The sequence below is a fragment of the Oryza brachyantha genome, chromosome 4, assembly GCF_000231095.2.
Source record: "Oryza brachyantha chromosome 4, ObraRS2, whole genome shotgun sequence".
NCBI lineage: Eukaryota > Viridiplantae > Streptophyta > Magnoliopsida > Poales > Poaceae > Oryza > Oryza brachyantha.
Genome location: NC_023166.2, coordinates 14,215,158 through 14,233,246, shown reverse-complemented (window position 1 = coordinate 14,233,246; position 18,089 = coordinate 14,215,158). Strand labels below are relative to the sequence as shown.

Genomic DNA, 18,089 nt, shown 5'->3' with positions numbered 1-18,089 from the left:
AAGAAGCAGCGACAATAATAACTGGATTTCTCGGTCTCAATTAGACATGCCAATGGATTTGGATCCAATCCAAATTCACTCCAATCCATTCTTTACTAGCTAGTCTACCAAACCAACCCATCCTAATTATTTTTCATTAGGATCCAATCCAAATCAATCTAACTTCAGTTTTAGTCCAACCCACACCAAACCATTTAATTAAAATGGATCCAACCCACTTTAGTAGAATGGATGCGCCCATTTGATATATATAAACTCGGACCTAAAATTTTAAAACTCGCGTTCACACTATAAAAATCTATCAAATTTGACTGAAATTTGGTGGGATGATTTATTACGTATAAGGACAACTTTGTGCAAATTTTGATCAATTTCTACCTGTGGGTCCCACGTATGACTATTCTCTTATCCATTAGCTACCCAATTAAAGAATCCATTTGCCCTCCACGGTTAAATCCATTTAAAACCTAAAATCACCTAACCAAACCCAGTCAATACCAATTCATTTGTCTTTGTAATCCAACCCAATCCAATCCATTTAAAATAATAATCCATTTGCAACCAACCAAAGACAATCCAAATTAAAATACAATCCATTTAATCCATTTCCATCCAACCCATTAGCAGCCTAGTCTCAATATTTTCATCTCTCTCTATATCTTTTCGTTTCGGTTGTTTTATGCCTATCCCTAGTGAGAAGTTAGAATAACAAAGCCACGAGTGAATTAGCCATCACCGCATCAGCATCAACGTTCGCAGTTTCTAGGGTAAATGGCGAAAAGTATTTTTTTAAAAAAAGAAAAAAAAAGAAAGTGACACTGTTTGAGTATATTTTTCGTCTCTTTTCCGTGCGCACGTTTCCCGAACCGCTAAACGGTATACTTTTTGCTAAAAAATTTTATATAAAAGTTGTTTTAAAAATCATATTAATCTATTTTTTAAGTCTTTAATAGCTAATACTTATTTAATCATATACTAATGATTTTTTTTCGAACTGATTAGACTTAGATTTAATGGTCAGCCCTCTCTCCTGCGAACGAGCCCTATTTCACGCGTGCACTGAACACCTGTCATCCGAACAGGCGAACACGCGGCCGACTACGGAAGTAACGGAACGGAGCTGCAGGCCGCAAGAGAAGTGCTGCCGCGCCGCCGCGGTCGGTCGCGGCTCACTGGTGGGGGCACCTGGCTGTCGCGGCTCGCGAGCGCTCCCGGCGTGGTCCGCACCGTACAGCAGCGGCAAGACATCGTCGTCGTCCGCGACCGCGAAGCCTGCGGCCCTGCTGCGGGTCAGCGGGTGCTCGAGCTCGGTCCTGAATGGCCAAATCACAAGTCAAGCTTCCTACTACTGTTTGCCTTGCCGGGAAAATTCCCAGCATTGGACCGTGTCCAGGCGGGCGGGTGGAGGCGCGGGCGGGAACCTCTGGGTGCGGAGAAAAGCGCGCGCGCCTACCGGCCGCGCAGAAGAAAAGCGCTCGCACGCAACGTGTTCGACGAAATGTCACCCCGATATCAGTTCCACCATGGACACAGCCGCCGCGTTCGCGTGCTTCTCTGCCAGTCTGCCAAGGCTGTTGGGTTTGCTTAGGCGAGGAGTTGAGAAATTCTTTCCAGATGAGGACTTTTCCTGCCCAACACCCAACTTGTGCGAGAGGGTATATACTTCTCAATCCCAATCACCATGGGCATGGTCAACGGCTCAGAGCCATCCCCGCGCTTTCTCCCTACGCGCTTGCGGTTTCGCCCTGTTGGATGATCAGGGCTGCACGGCACGTCGTCGCTCTCATCATTTTGTTCGGGACTTCGGGTGCTCTTTATATGCCCAGCAGCCCAGGAGCTCTCCCATGTTTGCCGCTTCCATTCTTGCCCGCTGCATGCTCATAGTCGTTCCCAATGGCCGACGCGATTGTCTCATGCCTGCAGCCGCTGTGCGACTGCTTGGATGGCACCGGCCTGCTGGATGCCGCAGCCGGAGAGGTCGCATCGTTCCTTCAGCTCAAATCAAACTGGGGTGATCTTGGCAAGGCCAGGGAGAGCCTGGGGGCTGTCGAGATGATGGTTCGAGGGCGGGTAACCGCGGAGTTAAACAAGCTGAACGTCTGTGATCCTCTGGTGGAGCTGTGGCTGAGGCGTGTCGATGAGCTGAATCTGGAGGCCATTGATGAGGATTACAACCATTTGATGGAGTACTCTTGCATCTGCCAGTGCACAAGGCATGCTGCTCGGCGTTCATGGATTGGCAAGCGCATCGCCGAGGCGCGGGATGAGGTGAATAAACTGGTGGAGGAAGGGAGGCAGTTCAAGAAGTTTGGATTCAAGCCCGCGCCAGAGATTGTCGAGCGCTTACCTCAAACCAAGACATTTGGATTGGAGAGCATGCTGGCTCAGATGCACGATCTGCTTGAGAAGGCTGACTCAAACATAATTGGCGTTTGGGGTCAAGGGGGGATTGGTAAGACAACACTTCTACATGCCTTCAACAATGATCTAGAGAAGAAGGTCCATGACTTCCAGGTAACGTGCTGCTTTCTCAAAAACTGCATTTTATTACTCAATAGTAGCAGTGTATTTCTGGTTCTCTTTTGGGATCATATACATGGTTTCTTCAATCATAATTTACATCAGGTTTTCAGAACTGTTACATGGGAGTATGGGACTACTAGGGGAGACATCTGATAATTTTTGTTTTAGTTATGCTATGGAATGCCATCGTTCTTTCAGAAAAGAACATTAGTGTGTCCCTCGCAGTATAAGATAGCTAACATATTTTTCACAAGTTCTAGTTCAAACTGAAAATTTTACAGTATCGTAGCCTCATAGTCATAGGTAACACGATCAAGTACTCACACTAAAGATCGGAGTTATAAAGAGGAATTTCGTTGTTATTTACACCATGTAAGCAGTGTGCATTCTGCTATCTTTTACAGTTCTGTTAAAAAATAGCTCTTCCAAGCATACAGTAGTACAACACAATAGCACATAACACAGACCAGGCCAAATACCCATTAAATACAATCGCACAAATTTTGTTGGTTTACACTTATTTATTTTCCTGTCCTTACTGTCTTTTTGTTCAACACACATTACAGTCCTTAAGAAGGTAATGGGAGTACCTCGTTAAAGACAGGATTGAAGCTTGGTCTTCCTCTTGTGTTTTGGCTAGAACCTTCTATATATTGTGTACTTCGTTGTGAGGTGTTGGGATGAAACTGTTGCGTATTATCTTTGGGCTGTATACACCCACGTGGGGTGTAGAGTCAGGATTTATCAAATCCATTATCCAAAAAAAAGGTGATGAGACTAGAGAAATTTTATGGTCCTTAAGAAAGTACCGTTAGGTACCAAATTTCACACTAGAAAATGTTATAACTCTTGGTAGTCCAGTACTATCTCAAGGACTATAAAAATACCCATGGGAGTACCTTTACATTAGGAAGGTACCTGGAGGTATTACAGATTAACACTAAAAAAGTCTCTTTAAAGACTTTTAAAACACTCCTGCATATAGATCATATGTGTTACTGAGCATGCATCATACAAACTAATGCCAGAAGATTTAATCTAAATTCTAAAGAAGCATGTATTGAGTAAGGCAGGGCTGCAGGCCGTGCTATCATGCAACCTAACCAGTGTGTGGGGAGACTAGGTGTTGCTATTCTGCCTTGCAGATGAGAAGGATCAAACCTGTCTTAATTTCTTATAGTTATGAGATATATCCATAACCATATTTTGGCTCTCACAGATTCTAATTGGATGTACAAAAACCCATAACATGCCAGTACACTGTACTTATTATCCTGACCAATTTTTGTGAATGGAAATCCATGGTGCAGGATAACACTCTTCTATGGACAAAGATGTTTGATTTCAGATAAAGGAAGCTTTTATTGGTCTCACCCACAAGAACACTCTTGGCCTCTATGTAGCTAGGATGGCAACAAACATACACACACATCATGAAAAATATGTTAAAATGGATAGTGGATTACATTTTTCATACTTGCACACCGAACATTGTACATATTTCTATTTCTGAATAGCCTTTTCCTTTCAGAGTGAAAATTATGTTGATTTTTTTATTAATTTGGTTGTTCCAGGTTGTTATATTTATTGAGGTATCTAATTCAGAGACACTTGACATACTGGAGATACAGAAGACCATCTCCGAACGTCTTAATTTGCCATGGAACGAAGCAGAGACAATTATCAAACGGGCCAGATTCTTGGTCAAGGCATTGTCCAGGAAAAGATTTGTACTGCTTCTTGATGATGTAAGAAAGAAGTTTCGGCTGGAAGATGTTGGTATCCCAACTCCAGACAGCAATAGTCAAAGCAAGCTGGTCCTAACTTCACGTTACGAAGAAGTATGCTACCAGATGGGTGCACAGAGGAACTTGATTAAGATGCATATTCTGGATAGTGATGCTTCATGGAACCTGTTCTTGAGCAAGCTAAGCACCGATGCTAGTGCAGCAGTTGAATCTCCCAGTCTCACCAATGTTGTTAGGGAGCGTGCCATAGCAATAGTGCAAGGTTGTGGAGGTTTACCACTTGCACTCAATGTCATTGGGACTGCTGTGGCAGGGTATGTAGAACCAAGAGATTGGACTTCAGCTGCTGATGCAATCAATAAGAATATGGACGAGATTGAAGGCGTGAATGAAATGTTTGCTACACTGAAATACAGCTTCGACAGACTCACACCTACTCAGCAGCAGTGCTTTCTGTATTGCACTCTTTTCCCAGAGTATGGATCTATTAGTAAAGAGCAACTTGTTGAATATTGGTTGGCTGAAGGTTTTCTACTCGATGATTCCGAGAAGGGTAATCAGATTATCCGAAGTCTTATTTCAGCGTGCTTGTTGCAGACCACTAGTACATTGTCATCAAAGGTGAAAATGCACCACATAATCAGACAGTTGGGGCTTTGGTTGGTTAATAGTGCAGATAGAAGTTTTGTTGTTAAAGCAGGGATGGCCTTAGATAATGCTCCACCAGCAATAGAGTGGAAAGAAGCTACAAGGGTATCCATCATGTCTAATAACATCTCAGAGATTTCTTTCTCGCCAAAATGCAAAAACCTCACCACACTTTTGATCCAGAATAACCCAAAGTTGAACAAACTAGGTTGGGGCTTTTTCAAATATATGCCATCGTTGAAAGTGCTGGATCTATCGCACACCGCAATTACTTCCCTTCCAGAATGTGATACATTGGTTGCGTTGCAGCATCTCAACCTGTCATACACACATATTATGAGATTACCTGAGCGCCTATGGTTATTGAAAGAATTGAGGCATCTGGACCTCAGTGTGACTGTTGCACTGGAAGATACCTTGAACAACTGCTCAAAGTTACACAAGTTGAGAGTGCTCAATCTCTTCCGCAGCCATTATGGGATTCGTGATGTTGATGACCTGAATCTGGATTCGCTGAGGGCCCTACTATTTCTTGGTATCACTATTTATTCACAAGATGTCCTTAAGAAATTGAATGAGACTCATCCTTTGGCAAAATCGACTCATCGCTTGAACCTGAAATATTGTGCAGAAATGCAATCAATCAAAATCTCTGACTTCAACCATATGAGACATCTTGAGGAGCTGCACGTCGAATCTTGCTATGACCTGAATACACTGATTTCCGACACTCAGCTTACGACATATTGCCTGCAAGCTCTGACCCTTTCTGTCCTCCCCTCGTTAGAAGATGTCCTTGTAGCACCAATGCCCCATAATTTTCGGTATGTTCGCAAATTGTCCATTTCACAATGCCCCAAGTTGTTGAACATCACATGGGCCCGAAGACTTGAACTGCTTGAGAGGCTTGTCATATCCAGTTGTGATGAGATGCTGACTATTGTTGAAGAAGAAGTTAACAGTACTGAAGAGCAATATGGAGCACAAACAATAAAAATGCAGGATCATCCTTATGAAGAACAAGACGATCATGCCATGGTAGAGTACTCATCCGGCGAGTGGAATGACGGTTACCAAAGCGTAAATAGAGAATCAACCAATGGTGCCATGCTGCAAGCTGACTTCCCAAAGTTGAGATCAATTGTACTGACAGATCTTAGAAAGCTGGGAAGTATTTGCAAGCCAAGAGATTTTCCCTGTCTCGAGACTCTTCGAGTGGAGGATTGTCCCAATTTGAGAAGCATCCCACTGGGCACCAGTCACAAATGTGGTAAGCTGAAGCAAATTTGTGGTTCATCTGATTGGTGGAAGAAACTACAGTGGAAGGATAAGGAGGCGGCGGCACATATGGAGAGCAAGTACTTCATTCCAATCTGACATGATCCCGTTTGCAATGGTCAATCATGTACACTACACATTACGATTAGTTTTTCAGAACCAATATTGCAATAATTTTCATGGTATATATAATTCTTTGATTCTTTCATTTAAATCGATGTGCAATCTATCCCAGTGATTAATTTCTCTTCTAGTCACTCGTCTAATCTGTCGACCTGATATTCTTTCATTTAATTCTGCTGTGTTTTTAGATGAAAGATAAATATTTTTTTTGTTTTTATAGCTATTTAATAGAAACTGATGAAATTAAGTACTAAAAATTTTAAAAATCTACTTTAGATAAGATGCTAAACTTATATATATAATTATATAAAACACACCGTTTTAACCATTTGAAAAACATATATAAAACCAAGAAAAAACTTAGAATAATATGCTAAAAAGATAGCACAAATAATATAGTCTACAGTACAATACATCGTTCTCTGACAGGAATGCTTTGAGATTACTGTTAGAAGACAGACAGACGGTGCGAGAGGGAGCCCAGCCCCAAGCTCCCAAGTACCATCGCACACATGCGGCGGCGGCCGCGGCCGTGCACACATGCGCTCCGCCGCCCGCGTCCGCCTCGCGCCCAAACCGAGAGCCAACCAGCAGCCTGCTCCTCCGTTTCAGCTCGCCGCTGCCGCCGTCGCGGCGCTCGGCTCCCACCCCGACGCCTCCTCCTACGCCAGCATCCTGCGCTCGCTCTCTAGAGAGTGCTTCGCCAGCCACGCCCACCACCCGTTCGACGCAAGTCCCCCGAGACCCCGCCACTCCCAGGCATGCAGAGCCCTGCACGGCCGGATACTGCGGAGCGGCCTGCCCCTCCAGGGACGCCTCGGCGACGCGCTCGTCGAGCTGTACTGCAAGTCCGGCCGTGTGGGCTATGCCTGGGGCGCGCTGGGCTGCGTCGGCGCGAGGGCTTCAGGCGCAGCGAGCTCGGTGCTGTCCTACCATGCACGGTCGGGGTCCCCCGGGGATGTTCTCGATGCGTTTCGGTGTATAAGGTGCACTGCCGGTGGCCGGCCGGACCAGTTTGGCCTTGCGGTCGTTCTGTCGGCGTGTTCCAGGCAGCGTGTTCTTGCTTACGGCACGCAGGTGCATTGTGATGTGGTCAAGAGCGGATTCTGTACCAGTGCCTTCTGCGAAGCGGCGTTGGTGGACATGTATGCTAAGTGTGGTGATGTGATCAATGCTCGCAGGGTGTTTGATGGGATTGCTTGCCCAGACACAATATGCTGGTCAAGCATGATTGCTTGCTATCATCGGGTTGGACACTACCAGGAAGCCTTGGCTTTGTTTTCTAGGATGGAGAAGATGGGCTCTGCCCTGGATCAAGTGACGCTTGTCACGGTCATTTCCACTCTTGCAAGCTCGGGCAGGCTGGACCAAGCAACATCTTTGCTGAAGAAGATGCCTACACCAAGCACAGTTGCTTGGAATGCTGTAATCTCTACTCACGCACAAAGTGGACTCGAGTTTGATGTGCTTGGCTTGTACAAGGATATGAGGAGGCAGGGATTATGGCCCACCAGATCAACTTTTGCAAGCATGCTAAGTGCAGCAGCTAACACGAAAGCCTTTGTTGAAGGCCAGCAGATACATGCTGCGGCAGTAAGGCATGGCTTGGTTGCAAATGTGTTTGTGGGAAGTTCTCTGATCAACCTGTATGCGAAATGTGGCTACCTCAGTGATGCAAAGAATGCGTTTGACTTGTCCTGTGAAAAGAACATTGTCATGTGGAACGCTATGCTCACAGGGTTTGTTCAGAACGAATTACCAGAGGAAGCTGTTAGAATGTTTCAGTATATGAGGAGGTATGCCCTTCAAGCTGATGAGTTTACATTTGTGAGCATTCTTGGTGCGTGCACTTACTTAAATTCCTTTTATCTTGGAAAACAAGTACACTGTGTAACAATCAAGAACTGCATGGATATAAGCTTGTTTGTTGCTAATGCAACATTAGATATGTACTCGAAATTTGGAACGATAGGGGATGCAAAGGCACTGTTCAGTCTAATCCCTTACAAGGATTGTGTGTCCTGGAATTCCCTTATAGTCGGACTTGCGCATAACCTAGAGGTGGAAGAAGCAGTTTGTATGCTCAAAAGGATGCGGCTGGATGGTATAAAACCAGATGATGTGTCTTTTTCTACTGCAATCAATGCTTGTTCCAATATTCTAGCCACTGAAACTGGAAGGCAGATACACTGTCTGGCCATCAAATATAATATCTGCTCAAACCATGCTGTTGGTAGCTCTCTGATTGATTTGTATTCAAAGCATGGAGATGTAGAGTCTTCTAGGAAGATTTTGGCAGAAGTAGATATGAGTAGTATAGTACCAATAAATGCTTTAATTACAGGTCTTGTGCAGAACAATAATGAAGATGAAGCAATACAACTGCTTCAGCGAGTTCTAAATGATGGTTTAAAGCCCTCCAGTGTTACATTTTCAAGCATTCTTTCTGGTTGTACTGGATCTCGCAGTTCAGTTATTGGCAAGCAAGTTCATTGCTACACACTGAAGTCTGGTTTATTGTATGATGATACTCTCCTTAGTGTTTCACTGGCTGGAATATATTTGAAATCAAAAATGCTTGAGGATGCAAATAAACTCCTAACAGAGACGCCAGATCACAGAAACTTGTTCGAGTGGACAGCTATCATTTCAGGGTATGCTCAAAATGGTTATGGTGATCACTCTTTGGTATCATTTTGGAGAATGCGGCATTGTAATGTTTGTTCAGACGAGGCAACGTTTGCAAGTGTTCTTAAAGCCTGTTCAGATTTAACAGCTCTGGAAGATGGAAAAGAGATACATGGCCTTGTCATTAAATCTGGATTTGGTTCTTATGAAACTTCAACCAGTGCCCTCATAGATATGTATTCCAAGTGTGGGGATGTCATTTCTTCCTTTGAAGCCTTCAAAGAATTGAAAAACAAACAAGACATAATTCCATGGAACTCCATGATTGTTGGATTTGCAAAAAATGGTTATGCTGATGAGGCACTTCTGCTTTTCCAGAAGATGGAGGAGTTGCAGATAAAGCCTGACGAAATTACATTTCTAGGTGTCCTAATTGCTTGTACTCATTCTGGGCTAATTTCGGAAGGTCGGCATTTCTTTAATTCCATGAGAAAAGTTTATGGATTAACACCTAGACTAGACCATCATGCCTGTTTTATTGATCTCCTTGGACGTAGTGGCCATCTTCAAGAGGCGCAAGAAGTTATTAACCAGTTGCCTTTCAGACCTGATGGTGTGGTCTGGGCCACGTATCTTGCAGCATGCAGAATGCACAAGGATGAAGAAAGAGGGAAAATTGCAGCAAAGAAACTTGTTGAGATGGAACCTCAATACTCATCTACGTATGTGTTGCTTTCCAACTTACATTCTGCTGCTGGTAACTGGGTTGATGCTAAGGTAGCTAGAGAATCAATGCGAGAAAAAGGAGTGACGAAATTTCCAGGATGTAGTTGGATCACAGTGGGAAACAAGACAAGCTCATTTCTTGTACAGGATAAATATCACCCTGAAAATCTTAGCATCTATGAAATGCTTGGTGATCTAACTCGAATGATGAAGAGAGATAACGATATTGAGGAGTATGGTCTGCTTACTTCTGCTGCTTAAGAGCAAGGGCCTTGACTCATCTGTTGGATCATCAAGGACCTTCAATGCATGCATGTTTGGTTACTCAAGGAATTTGGTATGGCATATTATTTGTTCAAAAATACATAATGTTTGTTGGTTTCACTTGTTCATGGGACCTCACTTTCGTGTTCCCACAACACTTTCTTTCTAATAGATGCCATCAAGCAAGATAGATGATTTGATCAGCAAATGATACGAGCTTCAAGAAGTGGGCATAAGAATGGGCCTTCAATTTCTATTTGTAAGCATATTTTATCATCTCCAGTTATTAGAATGTTGTATTGCTTTTGTCCCAATCCTTTTCCCTGCTCTCATTTGAAATCCTAGTTTGGTCTCATCTGACTTATCCTCTGCCTATTTTTCTCTTTCTAGAAATGATTCACAGAAAACTATTTGGTTTGAGGACATCTGGCTATATTCGGAAAAGAACCTCCAAGTAAACTCTTATGTCATAAACAGTCCAAACAACAATTAAAATTCCTTTTAGTTTTCACATAAAATTGTTTCTTGACAAAATTATGTGAAAGAAAACCACATTTTGTCTGTATCAACTACTCTGTTATAATTCCGTAAATATGCAAGATTTATCTCCTATGAGCAAAATCCTACCACCAGAAAGTCGCCTTCTCTCGGTGGTTTTCTGTTCCTCACTTTGCATTCCAAATATTAAAGCAATGTTCATTTTTTTATCAATTGCTAGCAAATAAATTTTACATGCACTTACTTTAATCAAAGGGAGAATTACAGCTAAGAAATAAGTTATTTGTGAAAAGAAGAATTGTATTTAAGCTAAGTTATTAGTGCAGGTGTACCACATTTCACAATTTTCCTTTGTTATGATACATTTTTTCCGAGTGGGATATGATGTAGAATTATATACACTGCCAGGTATCAAGTTAGTGATGGTTCAGAACAGCAGAAAATACCATGATTGCACTTCCCCATGTAATCTGCACGGTACTTATTCTGAAATTAAAGCTGATCTTCCAAGTAGGAAAGGCCACCAACCTACATAGACTCAGAATATCACATGTTGACAGATACCCTTTCCTGAAAAGAATATGACATGAGAACTAACAGTCAGCATGCCAGTTTTGCAAGCCTAATCTCACAAAGCCGTTAGTCCTTTGTTAATATTTTCTATCCTATTATACAAGAAACAATGTTGTCTCAAATGTATCTTAACTTTTGTAGGGATAACAGGGCACCAATGCTGGCCATTCTTCAACTATTGCGAAAAAACTTGAATAATTGGCTAGCATCTATACACATAAAAAGTTATAGATTTTCACGAATGAGGCAGTATGTTTGGTGTCCTACATGTTGCTTAATTAGCTACTACTGTCTTCCCATCACAAACATCGCATACGATCGAACCACGTCCTTCACAGTATGGACACTTCATGTCTTCACCAACCCACTCCAAAAACTGCATTTTGAGAACAGAAAAGTGCATATCAGAGAAAGAGCTTACTTCTAAATTCTTTTAGCTATATGACATGGCTATCTGATGGGATTGTGCAACTGGAACTCTAGCTTACCTGTGGTTCAATGTTCGGCTCACCTGTTCCATCACATTCTGCAGGAGGAAGGGAAGATCGTCAGTAATCACAAGCAGCTCATTTGTCAGTAGATTACAAATGTTTTACATGTGCACCAGCAGAAAGTTTTATTACCTACGCACATGAGGTGGCCTTCACCGCGACAAGAGACGCACTTCTTAACTGATGCATTGGTAGCACCGCTGATTGTTTTATTCTTCTGTGTTAGCCTAGATGGATCTTCCCACCTGTTTTCGCCGATGAGAAACACTCTATTTTCGGATAACCCTACTCCTGATACACCATTCCCTTTTATAACAGTTTTTTGAACCTCTGCTATTTCTGTTACGGCGGGAATAGCTGCTCCATTTATGTCATCCTACAAGAAATTTACATTAGAATATGATGTCATGACTATAGGTACTGGTTGTCGCTTGAACCTAGCATATTTGGAAGCAACTCCTGAATTGCAGAGGAAGCAAATTTCTTATACCCGGTAAATATAATTATATCTTCGTAAGCAAAATATAAGTAAATCTCTGCGTTTCATAATTATCAGTTTGTCTTTATAATTATTGTTTACTTCTTTTGAAATAGTATTGCTTGTTTTATATTCCATATCTAGTGGAAACTGACAATAGTGTTACCAAATGAATAGGCGATGACTTAGGGAACAAAAGGTAAATTGGGCTCACTCACTTTTGTTTTCACTTCCTGCCCAGTCTGTCCTGTAAATAGTCTGTCAAGAAGAGCGGAGGTCATAATTCCATCCTCCGAAACCCCTGCCGTTGCCTGTAACAACACACACAAGTTTATATGGGCTCAAGTGCTCAACAGCTGCTATCCGAGAACTGTACATACATTTTACTTAGTGAAAGAATAATGACCTGCCATGTCTTCACGGCTCTTTCGGTGCCAGACGAGAAGCTGGAGAACTCCATGTCTTCTTCGCCCGAATAATAGCCCAGCTTTTCCAAGGCCTCCTGTATTAGGTTCAAAGCACTCCAAGCTATTTAATGCTGCTGGTTATGCTTTGCATTAAGGATCTATCACAAGAAATTTTACGGTCTCAAGCAACAGCACTTACTGATATTTTACGGTCTCAAGCAACAGCACTTACTTTCTGATACCTAGATAATGAGAAATGACTAAGTTGGCACTATAAAATATACGGGGCCGCTAGCTAGGTACATGTGCAGATCTACCATAGGGACGGAGGGCTCAAGCCTCCAGTAACTCCGTTAAAATTATGGGAGTTCTAACCAAAGCTCTCTAAAATTTGATACTAAACATTAATGAAAAGAATGGCTAAAGCCTATCTAGTTTATTCAGACTCCCCTAGTATTATTTATTAGATCTGTCCCTGGTTACGACTATAAAACCACTCATCAATTATTGCTAGCCATCCTGTTTAGCTAATTGTACAGGTAGAACCACCCAACAGCTGGAGCATTGCCAATTGGCCAATTTGTATGGTGTATGATCATATTTACTTTAAGAAAGTTAGCAGCTTGTAATCACCACAGCTCTGTAGCGACCGAACAAATTAAGGTGTGACGCGTCAGCTTGGGTACAGTTGATGCATCGCAAATCCTAGCCAGAACGAGAGGTGCACGACGACGCTGACCTGCATCGCGCGCACGTCCTCCCCTTCGGCACCCACCCTCAGCGTCCTCCTCTCGCCGCCGCTCGTCGCCTTGGCCTTCTTCTCCTCGACCACCACCACCACCTCCTTCCTCACCTCGACCTCCTCCTCCACGACCGGCGCAGCCCTGGGCGCCGGCGCCGGAGGCGCCACGGCGGCGTCGACGACGGCCGGGTCCTCGACCGCGCCGAGGCGGAGGCGGAGCGCCGCGACCTCGGCGAGGAGAGACTCGCGCTCGGCGCGCCACCGCGACTCCTCGCGGAGCCAGCGCTGCTCCTCCCGCAGCCAGCGCTGCTCCTCGCGCAGCCACCGCGCCTCCTCGCGCTCCTCCCACAACGACGAGGAGGAAGACGCCGCAGCCGAGCACCGGAGGAAGGCGGAGCGGCGCGGGAGGTGGCCGGGCCTGAGCCGCGGGCGGTGGAACGACGAGACTGACAGGAACGCCGCGGCGGCGATCATGGTGTCGAGGAGGAGGAAGGACGGTGCCGAGCTGAGGGGGAGTGAGGAAGTGGCGCGCGAGGAGCAGAGGAGATGAGCACCGGATATTTCTCGGCGTCTCACCGGTTGATTTTTCTTTTTCTTTCCCCCTCGCGGCACGCTACCATTTCTGCCTGCCCAGATGTGCAGGCCTAAAGGCAAAACTAATTTTGAGCTGGCTAGCTGGCCCAACCAAAACCTTCTCGACTATGTCGGCCCGGTCTCACCGTACCAGGGTACCAGCCATTGGGCCTTGATGGCCTCTTACTAAAAACGGAAAAAAGTATATTTCACGTTTCTCAACTGTGTCAACTAAGTGGCTTGATCCATGGCTGGTTGGATAAAGTGATTTTTTTAAGTCGAAATCGGATGTTAATTAGGAGTATAAATATATACGGATAACATAACTAATTACATAAATAAATGATATTTTATTAGATAATTTTTTAAGCCTAATTAAGTCATAATTAGCAAATATTTACTGTAGCATCACATTCACTAATTATGGACTAATTAGGCTCAATAGATTCGTCTCACGAAATAGTTCAGAGTATGAGGTGGGTTTTATTAATAGTCTATATTTAATGTTTCTAATTAGTGCTCAAACATTCGATATGACTGGAACTTAAAAAAAAGTCCTAGTGAAAATAAATAGGCCCTAAGTCGAGTTTTATTCACATCTTTCATCCACGAACCACACATACATCTTTGGTTATGTGCCATCCTAGTCGCTAAAAAAAATAAAAGAAGAGGATGCTACGGTACGGTATACCATTTAGAACGGTATAGCGTTACCTTATCCTTATCTAAGTAACATGATATTTTTTAGATAACATGATTCTCTTAATGTATCATGCATTGTACCATATCTAGATAACATGATATCTCACATGTATTGTGTATGGTACTTGAAGGTAGCATGCTTAGGTAATATGATAGCTTTTCAGTAACATGGTACCTTACGTTTACCATGTATAATACCTACAGTATCATATGTGGTATTAGTGATATTATTAACAAATATCATATCACCGGTAGCGAATTTTCGTCGTCGTCGCCACCGTCGCCGTCGTCGAGCTCACCGCGCCGCCGTCGTACCACATCGTCATCATCCTCCAACACGCGGGTGGTGCCGCTGGGGACGCCCCAGTCGAACGAGAGCAGCGGGTCCCTCAGCCCACCGCGCTTGTCCGCCGGCGTCGAATGCAACGACCGCAGCTCCGGCTCGCCGCGGGCGGGTTCCTACACACCGACACACGTCGGAGCTCGCCGAGTGCGAGGCGGCCCTGGCATCCTTGTTGTGGAGTGCGGCGTCGTGTCCCAGCAACCATTGCTCGGGAACCTCGCAGACCCTGAACTCCCGAGCACCGAGAAGCAGGCCATGTCAGAGAAGGAGGGCGGCGAGCAGGAGGAAGGGGAGACAAGCTCATCCATGGCTTGAGAGCTAGCACACAGCTAGACCACGTACGTCAACTCTTGTACAGTGCTAAAAATGGAATGCATCTTGTTGCGCTGCTCCACTCTAGAGAAATCTTTTGGCACGCGTCGACGCCAGCACCGCTGCTTGCCGTAGCCGCCGTTGTAGTCCCGTCCGACGGTATACCGTCCTATATTATTTTTCCACTTTTGCTATTGATCAAACGATTTCTGTCAAACACGTGTATAATATATAAAGAGAACGTGTATTGTCTTTTTGATTTGGATAGCCTCTTTAAATTATCATCTAAACCATAGTAATGAATTTGATCGATGAAATTAAAATTTTTAAACGTTTAATCAATTAAACTAGGAGTGGTGGACCCTTATTTCCCCTTTTCTAATGCACATCCTGCAGAGCCGATTTCGGGCACTTCGCGGACGTCTGCTTCGGCGCCTTCGGCGACCGCGTCAAGTACTGGAGCACCTTCAACGAGCCCAACGTCGCGGTGCGGTTCGGCTACTTGCTCGGCACCTACACGCCGGCCCGCTGCTCGCCGCCGTTCGGCTCGTGCGCCCGCGGCGACTCCGACGCCGAGGCCTACGTCGCCGCCCACAACGTCGTGCTGTCGCACGCCACCGCCGTCGAGATATACAGGAGAAAGTACCAGGTAAGCAGAATTCCGTCCAATCGATTGGGTTGATTGCTCTCTCCGTCGGGTCATCTGTCATGTGCACCACATGGGTGTCGACGTACGTCTCGATGGACACGGTGCCTCTGCTCTGTGGTTGTGGAGCAGATCGTGGTTGAAGATGATGGAGACAGCTAATTTACTTTCAGGCTCATCTTTTCTTTGACTATGCACATAAGCAAGACGACTTACTAACACTTAAGAATTAGTAAAACTTGTATACAATTGTTTAAATAATTTAAAAGCAAAGACTTGAAGATAAACTGCGGTACAAAAATCCCCAAAATCAACTCCATTTTAACTTGTAAGCAAATTTCTTTTTCTCTGATTGTTGCTCATACAGAGCAAGCAAAGAGGAATGATTGGAATGGTGCTGTACAGCACCTGGTACGAGCCGCTCACAGATGTCCCCGAGGACCGGCTGGCCACTGAACGAGCCTTGGCGTTCGAGGGTCCATGGTACTGTGAATTAGTATCAGACTACTCCATCCCACCGATTGGAGGCAGTTTTTTAGCACACGGGTGACTACACCTGTTGTTTGTATGTCATCTAAATAGTTATAAAAAATTATGAAAAAAATTAACGAGATAGTTTAATATGAGTTATATCATTTCACCAACATATAAGTTTAAATTCAACTTCTATAGGTTGTAGCAAAAATAACAAAAACAATTATGAATATGCGTATATTTAGTTTCAGTTTTGTTTGTTTTTTTACAACTTATAGAAGTTGAATGTATAGAAGTTGAATTTAAACTTGTATGTTTGTGGAGTGATATAAATCATATTAATTTATCTTGTCAAATTTTTTTATATTTTTTATAACTATTTAGATGACATATAAGCACACGGGTGTACATACATCCGTGTGCTAAAAACTGTTTCCTCTCACTGATTGAATGTGCCTGTCCCAAATGCCCAAATGGATCTTTTTCTGCATGGTTCTCTTCTGATATCTGTGCTTCTGCAGGTTTCTTGATCCATTGGTCTATGGCGATTACCCACCGGAGATGCTCCGGCTTCTCGGTGAGAGGCTGCCGAGTTTCTCACCGGAAGACAGGAGGAGGCTGAGGTACAAGCTGGACTTCATCGGGGTGAACCACTACACGACCCTGTACGTCAAGGACTGCGTGTTCTCAGCCTGCCCACTGGGGAAGCAGACGCAGCACGCGCGCGCGGCCGTCGTTGGAGAGAGGAACGGGCTTCCCATTGGAACTCCAGTTAAGCTTGGTTGCAATAAGAATTCAAGCTCCACATCATGCAACTTTTTCCTAAAAAAGCGAAACAGAATATTTACAAATATAAACTAATTTATAAATAAAATTAATAAAATTTTTATATATATGTTTTTAACGATCAAAAACAAAGACTGGAAAAACTACGAAAAACTACGATGAAAAAACTCAAATAATTAACTTCAAATTATAAATTAAAATTAAAATTTTAATCTACAAGTATAAACAGAAAAAAAGATGAGGTTATAAAATTGATGCCTCAAAGGGATTAGGGTAGAATTTTTTTTTTGTTTTTTTTTCAAACGGTGTCAAAGAGAGCTCGAGATTAAGGTGTCCAAAAAAAGACTTGTGTCTGATTTAACAACGTGTGATATATGCGCAGACCGCTATGCCCAAGTTCTACGTGGTACCGGATGGAATGGAGAAGATGGTCACCTCCTTCATGAAGAGTCGAGATACAACAATGTGCCAATGTTCATCACTGAAAACGGTACGACGGGAACAGAATTACAGAACAGTTTCCACTACTAGTTGTACACTTGCTCTTCTTTCATTTACTATTACACGTGTTCTGAAAAAGATGAGTATATACGTTTGCTCCATGAAAAACATGCTTGTCAGGCTACGCGCAAGGTGGAGAAAGTTACAGCGACATGGAGGATTGGCTTGATGACAAGGATATGATAGAGTATTTAGGCCTCGTTTAGTTTACAAATTTTTCTTTTGCAAAAACATCACTTCGAATATACGGACACACATTTAAAGTATTAAACGTAGTCTAATTATAAAATAAATTATAGATTTCGCTAAGAAACTGCGCGACGAATCTTTGAGTCTAATTAATCCGTCATTAGCACATGTAGGTTATTGTAGCACGTATGGCTAATCACATACTGATTAGGCTCAAAAGATTCGTCTCACGATTCCCTCCATAACTGCGTAATTAGTTTTAATGCTCGTGTATATTTAATGCTCTATTTAGGTGTCCAAAAATTCGATGTGATATTTTTTGAAAAACTTTTTGGAAACTAAACACGGCCTTAGCTTTGGATAAAGACAGCTGTAAATATATAGACTAGCTCTTTCCTCATAATGTTTTGAAATGAGTTTAGAGTTTTAAGGTCTA

At 43.4% G+C, this 18,089-nt stretch overlaps 4 protein-coding genes across 7 annotated transcripts; 3 read left to right on the top strand and 1 right to left on the bottom strand.

Moving 5' to 3' along the window:
* The first annotated feature begins 1,893 nt into the window (after window positions 1-1,893).
* Window positions 1,894-6,437, top strand: LOC102705617 (disease resistance protein RPS2-like). The gene is made up of 2 exons (XM_006652449.2): window positions 1,894-2,514; window positions 4,098-6,437. The coding sequence occupies exons 1-2, from the start codon at window positions 1,894-1,896 to the stop codon at window positions 6,294-6,296; spliced, it is 2,820 nt and encodes a 939-aa protein (XP_006652512.1). The 3' UTR covers window positions 6,297-6,437.
* A 378-nt stretch (window positions 6,438-6,815) lies between these two features.
* On the top strand, window positions 6,816-11,639 carry LOC102705336 (pentatricopeptide repeat-containing protein At3g09040, mitochondrial-like). 2 transcript variants are annotated; one of them, XM_040523434.1, is made up of 4 exons: window positions 6,816-10,011; window positions 10,111-10,197; window positions 10,329-10,392; window positions 11,542-11,639. In XM_040523434.1, exon 1 carries the CDS (start codon window positions 6,861-6,863, stop codon window positions 9,933-9,935), a length of 3,075 nt encoding a protein of 1,024 aa, XP_040379368.1. In that variant the 5' UTR covers window positions 6,816-6,860; the 3' UTR covers window positions 9,936-10,011; window positions 10,111-10,197; window positions 10,329-10,392; window positions 11,542-11,639. The 2 variants fall into 2 exon arrangements, with proteins under 2 accessions (XP_040379368.1, XP_006652511.1); XM_006652448.3 differs by lacking the exon at window positions 10,329-10,392.
* Window positions 10,672-13,695, bottom strand: LOC102708796 (protein disulfide isomerase pTAC5, chloroplastic). 3 transcript variants are annotated; one of them, XM_015836898.2, is made up of 7 exons: window positions 13,125-13,695; window positions 12,385-12,480; window positions 12,197-12,289; window positions 11,633-11,876; window positions 11,498-11,535; window positions 11,277-11,385; window positions 10,672-11,006 (listed from the first exon to the last, which is right to left on the bottom strand). In XM_015836898.2, the coding sequence occupies exons 1-6, from the start codon at window positions 13,599-13,601 to the stop codon at window positions 11,284-11,286; spliced, it is 1,050 nt and encodes a 349-aa protein (XP_015692384.2). In that variant the 5' UTR covers window positions 13,602-13,695; the 3' UTR covers window positions 10,672-11,006; window positions 11,277-11,283. The 3 variants fall into 3 exon arrangements, with proteins under 3 accessions (XP_015692384.2, XP_015692385.2, XP_040379369.1); XM_015836899.2 differs by having other exon boundaries at window positions 10,673-10,964; XM_040523435.1 differs by lacking the exon at window positions 10,672-11,006 and having other exon boundaries at window positions 11,013-11,385; window positions 13,125-13,693.
* A 133-nt stretch (window positions 13,696-13,828) lies between these two features.
* On the top strand, window positions 13,829-17,670 carry LOC102708519 (beta-glucosidase 18-like). The gene is given in 7 exon segments (XM_015836034.1): window positions 13,829-13,839; window positions 15,454-15,706; window positions 16,071-16,186; window positions 16,699-16,948; window positions 17,346-17,414; window positions 17,417-17,453; window positions 17,585-17,670. Coding segments are annotated over 7 exon segments (822 nt in total).
* Window positions 17,671-18,089: the final 419 nt, after the last annotated feature.

Coding starts and splice junctions, on each gene's coding strand:
- LOC102705617 (XM_006652449.2), top strand. CDS start 1,894: ATGGCCGACGCGATTGTCTCATGCCTGCAGCCGCTGTGCGACTGCTTG. Junction 2,515..4,097: donor AGAAGGTCCATGACTTCCAG/GTAACGTGCTGC, acceptor TGGTTGTTCCAG/GTTGTTATATTTATTGAGGT.
- LOC102705336 (XM_006652448.3), top strand. CDS start 6,861: ATGCGCTCCGCCGCCCGCGTCCGCCTCGCGCCCAAACCGAGAGCCAAC.
- LOC102708796 (XM_015836898.2), bottom strand. CDS start 13,601: ATGATCGCCGCCGCGGCGTTCCTGTCAGTCTCGTCGTTCCACCGCCCG. Junction 11,877..12,196: donor GGCAGGAAGTGAAAACAAAA/GTGAGTGAGCCC, acceptor AATTTCTTGTAG/GATGACATAAATGGAGCAGC. Junction 11,386..11,497: donor AGCCGAACATTGAACCACAG/GTAAGCTAGAGT, acceptor CTCAAAATGCAG/TTTTTGGAGTGGGTTGGTGA.